This window comes from Ambystoma mexicanum, chromosome 3p (assembly GCF_040938575.1).
Source record: "Ambystoma mexicanum isolate Mex_15411 chromosome 3p, UKY_AmexF1_1, whole genome shotgun sequence".
Taxonomy (NCBI): domain Eukaryota; kingdom Metazoa; phylum Chordata; class Amphibia; order Caudata; family Ambystomatidae; genus Ambystoma; species Ambystoma mexicanum.
Window position 1 is genome coordinate 892,276,166 of NC_090925.1, and position 12,093 is coordinate 892,288,258.

A 12,093-nucleotide genomic window follows, 5' to 3' on the forward strand; every position below is an offset into this window, starting at 1 on the left:
CATTTAGGTTAAAGCAGGCTACGGCTACCTGACACAGTAGGGATAAGAGCAGAATATGGACTACTGACACAGTAGGGCTAAGAGCAGAATATGGACACCTAACACAGTAGGGCTAAGAGCAGAATATGGACACCTAACAAACTAGGGCTAAGAGCAGAATACAGACACTTGACATTTGCAAATGCACAATATGGCTACCTTATATAATTATGCTGAACAGAGTATGTCTGCCTGGCACACTTAGGCTAAAAGCAGAATATGGCGGCCTGACACAGTAGGGCTAAGAGCCGAATATGGCTACCTGACACAATTAGGCTAGTTTGTTAACTAGTGCTGTTGAGTTAAATGCATGTGGTATTGGGTAATAAGAGTGGTGTGGTTTTACTGGAGTATAGTAAAAGCGGTACTCCCCACCCAGACCATGCTTACCTTATCAGTCACTGCTTGTTGACAGTGGCAGGCTTCCCAGGCAAACACAGGCAAACATGGAGTGGAGTTGTTTAGTCTTGAGCTGCCCGCTGCTTTGTGGTGCTTCGCCGAGGGCTGCCTGAGCAGTGGCTGCCCTGGAAGTTTGACTTAAAGGGCTGTGATGCCCAAACGCACAGCAGAGGGCTGGCTGGCTGGCAGGAGGGGGAAGCTGAATCCGGTAGTGGGAGGGGACAGCTAGAATATTGCACTTTAAAACAATGAAAACAATTATAAGGGGGCAGCCAAACTCACCTCCAAAGCAGACTAGTCGTTGTCCCTAGACTCCCTCTGGCCTGGCCTTTGCTCGTTGGACCTATGACAAGGATCCTGTCCTAAGCCTTACAGTTTTCAAGATAATAGAGTGGGGTAATTATCTTATTTGAAGTAAATACTTACCTTACTTTAAAGAACTTTTCAACCACCATCACAGCCAACAGCATCAGTTCTGAAAATACCTTCCTTGGTGAAACCTTACTGGAACTTGGGACTCTTTGGGCAGATGGTGCCATACGTCTTAGGGCTGGACTCCCATAAATTAGAGGGAACTGGGTTGAGATAATTCGGTCTAATCTAACTTTTCCCTGCATGGAATTACTCACCTGTTGACTACTAAAACATGATTGTACAGGTGTTTATGTTATTTGAGTACAATAATTACCAGTGATTTGTATGCATAATGTGTTTGGAAAGGCAGAATTGTATTTTTACAACATACGGACTATACACACTTTTTATGAGACTAAGCTTTGACGGCTCATCCATACAAAGTTCATTGGGTTTTGGCTAGCCTTTCAGTGTCTTCCCCGTTTACCATACCCCCACGGGCTGATTTTAGAAATTTCAACTTCCCATGCCTTTTTACTCATTCTTATGGGGAAACTATCAGTCCCATAAAAATATAAGTACTTAGAGGCTATGGGCCTCATTACACGGTAGGCGGTAAGGGTTTACCGGTACCAGTATTTTACCGGTACTGGTAAATCCTTACCGCCTTACTACGAGGTCCCTTTGCAGGTTGGGGAATTTAACGCCTGCTTTTTGCAGGCGTTAAAAACCAACCCGCAAAGGGAGCAGTGGAGCGAATTACGGTACCGCAATTTGCTGTACCGTAATTAGCACCTTCCCCATTCCCATTGAGCCCTATGGGGCAAAAATGGGAATGGGGAAGGGCAATGGTGGAAGGGGGAATTACCGCCCCGCCAACCTTGGAATGGGGCGGTAATTCCCCTTTCCACCAAGGCGGTGCAAGTATTTTACCGGCATGAACCATGGTGCTAATAGCGCCATGGTTCTCCGCCTACCGTGTAATGAGGCCCTATGTCTCTTTTTGCAAATGTGTATTGTTACAATTGCACACATCACCTTAAAGTCAAGTGTAGTTAGGATATCCTTGTATCTTTTTCTGTAATGGCTTTTTGGTAACTTTTGCATTGAGCACAAATGGCTACCAAGGGTGGCTAGCAACCATGTCACAAGGTTGTGGCTTGTTCTTTGGCCATCTTGTCCTTTGGCATTCTTCCTGCCCCCTCAGGTCAGGAAATGCCATATATGGAATGCCCTTTTCCACAGTAAACTGCTGCTTTTGCAGGCAAAGGGGCAGTGCAAGAGAGCCCAGATGTGGAGGCTGGCACTTTCTGGTCCATATACACATCCAGGTGCCTGAATCTGAATGTATGTTGCTTGGCAGATGTGACCAGTGGCTACCTATGATTGGATAGTCACTACCAGTTTGAGAGGTGCAGATAGTTATGATTGGTGGGCTTCACAAGCTCCAAATCCAAATCTTGGATAAAAGAAGAGCTCCTGCAGCCATTCGACAGATCGTTGTTGGACCCAAGACCCCTACGAAGGAGGGCACCTTTCTGACATGAGGATGACCTTTGCAGGTGACCATCATCAACTCCATTGCTTTCCCGGTAAAGCCCTGCTCTTCTGCCTTTTCTCAAGAAGACTTAGGTGCTTAGGTCCCTGTCACATGTGCACCCCCTGTTGAGCAGCGTATGATCACTGGTGACCTCACTAATTTCATCATATATAACACCGCTGATTACATCACTGACAAAAGGTTGACAGGTTTTGTTACAATGTATTGCTCACCCTAACGCCGCTGCAACTAAGGTTTTTCAGTCAATTTCAATTGTTATGACCACTATATATGTTTTTCAGGCCCCCTAGCCAGGGCCTTCTGTCTTGGCCAGTGAGCTAGTGGCCAAGACTGGCCACTAGCCAGTGCTCACTGTAGATTTTGCTCACTTGGCAGGTCTAGTTTGACCTACATATAGCAGTCCACAGGGACATTTGATGGAATAAACTAATCCGGGTGTATGACATTTTGCATAATCTTTCAGTTATATTTTTTTCCCGGTCTGGGGGTGGTTGATGGAGTCACCTTTCACCACATTGTTGCAGTGTGAACAAGTTAGACACGGAAATGTGCCTTTTTTCTTAGTTGTCAGATATAGGTGTTTCTCTTTAGGTGGTCTTTCTGCCTTGCCCAGTTTGTCCAGCAGGTTGCGGTCTCTCTTGAATGCCATCATGGGCGCTTTAGGGAATAATTTGTGGAGTGGGATCATTTTGGAGAATTCCCCAATGTTTTCTGATTGTCTTACTAATTTGAAAGCTCTGACGAGAGAATTTGGATATGTATAGGAGTGGTGGTTCCTTCTCTATCTTTCAGTGTCAATAGTTGTTCCTTAGTTCTTTGATCAGACCTTTACTTAGCTTCACTCAATATCGATTCTGGGTAGCCCCTTGATTCAAATTTGTCAATGAGTTTAGAGCACTCCATGTCCAGTCCTGCTGGATCTGATATCATCCTTTTAAGTCTTAACATCTGGCTGAAAGGGAGACTTAAGCATTGCTTTTGGGTGAAAACCTGTGAAGTGGAGAAGGTTGTTGGCATCTGTTGGTTTGTGATAGACTGTTGTTGAAAAGGTGTTTTTGATTTCTATATTTACATCCAGGAAATGTAGTAATAGATTCCCCACCTCCATGTTAAATGTGATACTGTCGTGTACTGAGTTGAGGTATTCCAGGAATAGCGAGAGATCCTCCACTGGGCCACACCATATACCAAATACATCTAAAAAGCGCTTCCACATCAATATTCATGAAATTCTGTTTGAATTATTGAATGTCTTTTTGACAGCATTACATAGTGTGCAGGGGACGGGAGGGCTCCCAATCTGGATTCTCTGACTCTTCCAATCAAGCTAACATGAACAGGCAAAATAAATTACAGTACTACTGGGGCACTTTGTACAGTTGGATCATAGAGTACTAACATTACTTCAATGTTGTGGCGCAGACTGGTTCACAGGGTAGATACAGTGGTCGGGCCTCAGAGTAGAGTGATTGCTCCACTCCCCACCCAGGCAGCTGCTGGTGGACGGCTGGCCACTGGCTTCCCCTGCTGACACCTGCAGACACAGTTTGGAGCCGCCCGTGTTTGAGCCTCCCGTTGCCTCTGGGTCCTTAGCTGCAGGGAGTGCACGGGCAGAGGACTGCCCTGGGAGGGTGGGTTAAGTGCCCGGATCGGGCCAAGCAGGACAGGAGGGGGGGCCATATGAAAGGCGGGAGAAATGGACTAGGAATGGAAATTAAAAAATACATTGCAGATGGGGCCCAGGAGGGTCTGGAGCCTTTCCACTCACCTGCAAAGCTTTGAAGAAAAAGCTGTGCATGTTGTGGATTCCGGGGCTAGGCCTGGGGGCACACGGTCTCAAAGACCAATCAGGGCCGGGAGGCAGGAGAAACGGACCAGGAAGGGAAATGGAAGCAGAGGCGGTCGGGGAGATCAGGGGGCAGGGGGCAGCAGTGAAAATTAAAAAATATATTGTAGACATTATGCATTCTCTAATAAGTGAGAAACAATAGCAAATGTGGTCTTTTTTTATTATTGTTAACAAGCTTGTTCATTTGATTTCTATATGTTTTCAGTAACCAGAGGGCATCTGTCCCTCTGCCGAAGCTAGCTAAACCAACTTTACTCCCAATTCAGGAGATCAGACTCCAATTTGAACCCTTACTTAACCCAACTCGATGCTCTGAAACAATATTATGAGTGAACTGTATAGGTGGACAATTAAAATGGAAAAGAAATGTAATTACCTTTGCCTTACATGGTTGACATTGACTACCCCCGCTATGCTCTCCCCCAATCCAGTTTGATTTGTGTCTCGCAAAAAGACACCCACCCAAACTATAAGAGAGCATGCTTCTTAGGTGCCAAACTCACCTGTTGTACCAGTTAAACAGTAACCAGTTCATTCCTTCCAGCTGGTACTCTCTAAGCTGATTGTTATTTTTGTATTCCCGAGATTTAGCAAGCTTTTGCCATTTTTCAGGCGACGGACGCTCCTAAATGGAGAATAAACATGGAAAATATATAAGGAATTGCAGATAGTTGCATCATCCAAAAATACAAAGGGCAATTTTTCAATAATCAACTTCTCTCTATTCCAGCGTCCATGTGTGTGAGAAGTGCATAGAGGCAATTGTAGTTCAAGCACCTAAGCTCAGAAATCAGCTGTGCCAGTTCCTCCTTTATAAGTAAACATTGCACGTTGGATTTATTTGTTACAATTAAAAAGACATCAGCAACATGTATACAATTATTACTGATAGATCAATGAATCGCAAGTACCCAAACATTGCTCCTTATTTATACATTTCTTTATGCACCTTGTCAAAGCATTCCAAATTTCACGCTCATTTATGAGATTCGCTGCTAGCCTGGCATTAACAAGTTACTTTTTATATTACCAGCAAAGTTGAATTAACATAGTCACCAACCAAATTATTTACTTCCATGATTTTAGCAAAGAGAATGCACTTGATAGCCCAATTTCCCATATTTACATACCCTGTATTTGTAGAGAGCTCATTAACCCCATGTGGCTATCATGGAACTATAGACAACGAACAGATACATATATTAACTCAACTCATTGGTACTCATACTTTAGACAGTTGTGATGGTCATTCTTGCTTATTACATATTTAAAACAAGTTAAAATCAAGTGGGTCAGGTTTCGAACACCCTCTGCAACACAAATGCACAATTACAAAACAACCATATTTTCAGTGTCTTACCCCATGACACAGTCACCAAACACAACAGCATTCATGTGTACAGAAGTAGTTATTTTCCCACCAACTGGAGTGCACGATACCAAATATCCCTTTCAAAGAAGGGAGCATTTAACAGTTACAAACCAGCTCAATGTACAAATTTGAAATGTCTCCTGCAAACCGTAAATCTTCATATATTATTCCCATGACTACCTTAACAATGGAAAACAAACAGACCAACACCTGATAAATGTCAAGCAATGGTCAGATGTGGCACGATACATGTATGTTGCTTTGTGCTTTTGTCATTTGCATGTTTTTGCTACTGCAGTTATCAGTAGACTACTGATAACCCATTATTGTCTTATGTTTGTTGCTGGCTCAGGGGTGAACAGGTGTGGGAGATAGGGGTTTGAGAGCTATATCCTAAGCAAGAAGGGTGTTAGCCTAGCGTCAGGAGTTGGTAGGAGGTTTTGGCACTATTCAAGTTTATGTGTGAGATCTAGACTTTTTTTTTCCCTATGTTCCCCATACCTATCCAATTCAAAATTCCTAAACCTCTTTCCAGTGAGCCCAACACCCCCCCCCCATCTATCCACAACCTCTCCCTAACACTATTCCCCCCCCCAATCGGCTGCCTCAAGGTTACCTGTATATGCCAAAATCAGGAGCCTGTTCCAACCCAGGTGAGAGGGGTCAACTAAATATGGCTTCCGTGGCTAGGAAGGAGTTGTGTGATACTCCAGGGGTGTGACAATCACCAACCCCCAATTAGGGATATTTAAACCACCCAAGCCAGATGGAGTCCCCTCTACCTTTAACAGAGGTGCTGAAGGCACTACAGGATATTCAGGCAGAGTCGATTCAGTCTCAGCAGGAGACTGCTACATTGAAGATGCAGGTTAGTGGTTTGATAGCTCAGGGAACATCGCTTCAGGGAGAGGTGGCGGCTTCAACGGCAAGACCATCTAGCTGATCAAATACAGTAGTGGTGCAACAAAACTTAGGTGTTCCGTTGGAAGCCCCTGAGAGATTTGCGGGGATCCTAGGAAGTTTTCCATCTTTTTGAGGCAATGGAAATTACACTTTCTATGCAAACCTACAGCATTTGAGTCTGCTCAGGCCCAATCAGGTCTGATTTGGCAGGCTATGCAGCAGCTTGGCCAATTCCTTTAGTACAACAGGATGAGCCTTACGTGATTTGGCAAGATTTTCCATAGAATTTGCACAACTGTTTTATCATCGTAATCTATCTTTGGCCCAGGATAAGGAGTTATTAGCGCTGAGGCAGGGTACTAAGGATTTGGCGACTTATGTGACGCAATTTAATTGCTTACTGGTAGAGACGGCGTGGCCAGAACCCAAGCAATTGGTTTTATTTTTTATCAAGGATTAAGAGAAGTGTTAAAAGATGCAACAGCTCATATGGAACCACAACCAGATTCATGTAGTGCATTCATTGATTTGGCCCTGCAGTTGGATCATAGATTGGGTGAGCGCAGGGGAGGAGAAAAGGCAGACTGAAGGGGTGCCATTTGTGCGTCTAGACAGAAGCAGGGAGGTAGGGGGATGTGCTGGAGGGGAGCAGGGGGAGCCCATGCAGATTGGAAGCGTTCGGGGACCTTTGTCAGTGGAAGAGAAGGAGAAAAGCAAAGCTAATAACTGGTGTCTGTATTGTGGGAAGTCAGGGAACTACATTCGGAACTGTCACAATACACCCGCACAAGCTGGGGAAAAGAGAAAGGTGGAGGTGGGAAAAGAGGGAGCTTGGTAAGTGGGGGGGGGGGCGACTATACCTAGCCAGCAGGAGGCAGAGTTCCCATTGGCAGTGGCAAACAACATGCAGGTTAAGGCTCCCCACATCTATTTATTAGTGACTTGTTTGACATCGGGTCCTATTACGAGAGACCCAGGGGGTGATGTGGGGTGGTGAGGGTCATGAGGTTATTAAGTTCGATTTGATTGCTGCTCACCAATTTGGGGTGATTTTGGGAATGCCCCAGTTAGTGGCACATAATTCAAGCATAGACAGGAGAGGAGGGACATTGACTTTTGGACATGAGCAGTTTGGATCCCATTTAACTGGCATTGGGGGTCCTACAACCTTTTTGGTGGAAGGAGTGAATCAGCAGGCCAAGATTGGGGCAGTGGTCACCACCCTGCCAGTGGAATACCAAGAGTTTTCTGGTGTTTTTGACAAGGGCGGTGCATCTCAGTTGCCGCCCCTTTGGCCATTTGACTGTGTGATGAAGTTGGAACCTAATGCTAGGTTACCTTGCAGTCGGTTGTATACCTTATCAGAAAAAGAGACGCAACACTTGCAGGAATATTTAGATGAGATGTTGGCCTGTGGGTTTATACGACACTCCAAATCCCCTCTCTCGTCTCCATTGTTTTTCGTGTCAAAGAAGGAGGGCACCTTAAGGACTGGCATGGACTATAGAGCGCTGAATAGGATAACAATCAAAAACCGGTTCCCGTTGCCATTAATTCTGGCATGGTTAGAACAGGTAAAAATGGCCAAGATTTACACCAAGTTGTACTTAAGGGGGGCATACACAATCTCATCAGGGTGAAGGAGGGTGACGAGTGGAAGACGCCCTTCCGTATAAAGTTTGGTTTGATTATTTGGTGATGCCTTTTGGTTTGTGCAACGCGCCTGCAGCTTTTCAACATTTCATGCAGGAGGTGTTGCGAGAATATTTGGATTTATTCATGAATGCGTATATTGATGAAATTTTGATTTTTTCTGAGTCTATTGAACAACATGTACAACATTTCAAGGCAGTTCTAGCCAGATTACAGGACTATCATTTGTTTGCGAAGTTAGAAAAATGTGAATTTCATGTTACCAAAGTAGATATTATGGGCTTCATTTTGACAACATCAGGAGTGGTTATGGATGACAAGGTGGTACAGGCAGTCACCAAATGGCCATCTCCCCAGTGTGTAAAGAACATTCAATCATTTCTGGGAATTGCCAATTTCGAGCTAAGGTTTCTAAAAATGTCTCTGCCATTATTACACCCATTACCCGATTCTTAAAAAAAGCTACCATGTTCCAATAGGATTAGGAGGCTGAGGAAGCATTTGGGAGGTTAAAGGCAGCATTAACTGAGGACCCGATTTTATGTCATCCTGATATCGTGAAACAGTTTCAGGTGCAGACTGTTGCCTCCAACCTGGCCATAGGGGCAATCTTGTCACATGTGAATGGGAAAGGCATTTTACATTCAGTGGCCTATATTTCCCGCAAACTAACAGGCTGTGAACAGAATTATGCCAACATGGATAAAGAGCTTCTGGCAATCAGGGAATCTTTTCTGGAATGGCGTCACTACTTAATGGGAGCCCTGCATCTAGTACTAGTTATCACAGCTCACAAGAATTTGCAGTACTTAAGAACAGCAAGGACTTGAGTTCTCGGCAATTAAGATGGGCACCATTTTTTGAGGAATTTGACTTTGTGGTCACATACCGCCCGGGAAGGAGCAACAGAAAGGCAGATGCATTGTCCAAGCAGGATAATCTGGGAAAGCAGTGTCAAGTGGAACCAAGTATCATTCCAGTGGAGAAGATTGTGGGTGCAGTCACTCAGGAGGTGCTTGGGGAAGTACATCAAAACTTTCCAAAGAAAAAAGTGGACAGAGTGGGTAAAGAGAGGCAATGCCAGTCATCCGGGGAGGTCTACCATATGAAGAGGGGAAGTTGTTTCTTCCCACTGAGTCACTGAGAAAAAAAGGCCTTGTTTTGGTGCCATAATTCCCCCATGGCAGGTCATGCGGCTGTCAGAAACACTCAGGACATGGTGCAACAGTATTTCTGGTGGGAGGAGTAGGCCTCCCGGGTACAGGAGCATGTGGCAGGCTGTGAGACTTGTGTGCGGTCTAAGGCAGATCATTTGAAGAATGATGGGTTGTTGCAGCCATGGGTGTCTATGGACTTTGTTACTGAACTGCCCAGAGATGGGGATTGTGATACGATCCTGGTGGTAGTGGATAATCTGACCAAACAAGCTCATTTCATACCGTGTGATGATATTCCAAGTGCGGGTACTGTGGCGGACATATTTTTGCAGCATATAGTAAGATTGCATAGATTGACAAGAACTCTAGTATCGGACCAAGGGTCGCAATTCACCTCCCGGTTTTGGCATGCTTTCTGGAAGTTGCTCGGAATCTCCTGCGCCCTATCCATTAGTTACCATTCCCAGACGGATGGTCAAACAAAGAGTAAATCAGACTATGGAGCAATATCTGAGATGTTTCTTGCCTGAGGGTAAATCCACATGGGCCCAGTCTTTATGGCTGACGGAATTCTGTTATAACAATGCCAAACATGATTCATTGGGAATGTCCCCTCATTTCTGCCTGTATGGTCAAGATGGTCAAATACTACCAGAAGAGGTTCCAAGGTTTAACAAGATCCCGGCAGTCACAGAACGCATGCGGGAGCTTCTCGAGATACGAAAGAAGGCATGCCAAAATCTGGACAAGGCCAAGGTGGTTTATAAGAGGCAAGCAGATCGAAAGAGACAATCCAGTCCTAAGTATGTGGTCGGAGATCGGGTGTGGTTGTCAACTCAGCATATTAAGTTGTTTGGGTCTCGTACATTTTTGCCTCGCTTCATCGAACCTTATACCATATTGAAATGTGTGTCAGATACGACGTGCGATTAAGTCTGCCTTCACATACAAGGCTCCATCCAGTGTTTCACGTTTCTTTGGTTAAATCCGCAGCTACTGGTGTGGTGACAAGAAAGGCTCCGGGGGTGATGAACGATGGTCAAGAGGAATTTGAGGTGCAGCACATCTTGTACTCCAAGTAGCGTGGCAAGAAACTTTGGTATTTAATTTCATGGATGGGTTTCGGTCCTGAGGACGATTCTTGGGAACCTGCAGAGGTAGTGCATGCAGACCGTCTGGTAAGACTATTTCACTGGTCACATCCAGGTAAGCCAGGTTCTGGGAAGAGCCCTAGAGGAGGAGGTAATGTAAGGAATAAGGGCTGCAAAGCGGCCCCAGCGCGATATTCCCTTGCAAAAACAGGCAGAGGATTACAATTCCCATGAGACCATGGGATAAAGTGGGGTGGCGCATGCGCAGGCTTGCACACTCTATTTAAGCACCTCCCCGGCCCGTGATGCCTGTTGGTGATTGTTGGTGTGGCAGCCACGGGCCAGAAGAGAGCAGGTGTGCAGCATTTGCATGTGTGTTCCACATTAATAATTATCACAAGCTCATGCTGGGCAAACCGAAGGAAGCTGACTCGTAACGGTCTGAACATTGGAACGTTGCTGGCATTATTCATGAGGGAAAGCGAGGAACGTGTACATTGTTTGTGGCTGCTTGCTCTTGTCATATCTATGTGTGCTGCAAGTTTCTCAAGTTAAAAGCCTCACCATGAAAGTAACGTCTGCCAGGTGACACGGCAGGAGGGTTTGGACAGTCCAATGAGGATACCATGCTGTGGCACAATACATGTCAGTTGCTTTGTGCTTTTGTCATTTCCATGTGTTTGCTACTGCAGTTATCAGTAGACTACTGATAACCTATTATGTGCTTATGTTTGTTGCTGGCTCAGGGGTGAACAGGTGTAGGAGACAGGGGTTTGAGAGCTATATCCTAAGCAAGAAGGGCGTTAGCCTAGCGTCAGGAGTTGGTAGGAGGTTTTGGCACTATTCAAGTTCATATGAGATCTAGCAGGTTTCCTTTCCCTATGTTCCCCATACCTATCCAATTCAAGATTCCTAAACCTCTTTCCGGTGATCCTCAACACCCCCTACCTGTCCACAAACTCTCCTAACTCTTTTGCCCCCATCGGCTACCTTGAGGTTACCTGTATATGCTAAAACCCGGAGCCCATGCCACCCAAGGTGGGAGAGGTCAACTACATTTGGTTTCCATGGTTAGGAAGGAGTTGTGCGATACTCTAGGGGTGTGACATTAACTTTATTCAGTGCTTTTTCGGCTAAATTACTATCATTGTGAAACTAAATGGCCTACGTGTTTTGTCAAACGGCAGAGGTAAAATTACAGTGACAAACACAGCAATTAAAAATTACAGTCCCCAACATTCAAACTATTTTAAGGGATTTTGTATTGCTTGCTATAGGAACAAACAGCATTCATTGTATTCAAATGATCATCATCATTTATTATTTACATTGAGTGTGCGAGTATGCAGCTTCTAGGATGTCATAGCAAATCAGTTCACAATCAACATAACTTTAAAACCATAAACGCATCATTACATCACAATATAAAAAAAAAATATTTAAGACCAAAATATACATTGATTACATTTATATTGAGCACAACTGTGACCAAGCCAAAGTTCATTATCTTTCTCAAACAAACATGGTCAAAATCTATATAAAACCAATGAATCGGCAACAGTAAATGCCAACAATACATTACACATTACCAAAATAGTTTATCACAGGATGGTTTGCAAACTTGGATCTTCTTAGCCAGGCCTTGTGAAGAAACTCTGACGAAATAAACTGCATTCAAATAGTTGCTTCGTTTACAGAATACCACAGCTACAGCA

General features: G+C 44.6%; 1 protein-coding gene across 4 annotated transcripts in view; it reads right to left on the bottom strand.

Moving 5' to 3' along the window:
* Positions 1 to 12,093, bottom strand: part of CHD6 (chromodomain helicase DNA binding protein 6) — a 2,307,824-nt gene that overhangs the window by 1,926,776 nt on the left and 368,955 nt on the right. For all 4 annotated transcript variants that reach the window (XM_069652122.1, XM_069652123.1, XM_069652121.1 and 1 more), the window contains exon 10: positions 4,706 to 4,827. In XM_069652122.1, coding sequence (XP_069508223.1) covers positions 4,706 to 4,827 — 122 coding nt within the window. The remainder of the gene's footprint in view (positions 1 to 4,705; positions 4,828 to 12,093) is intronic.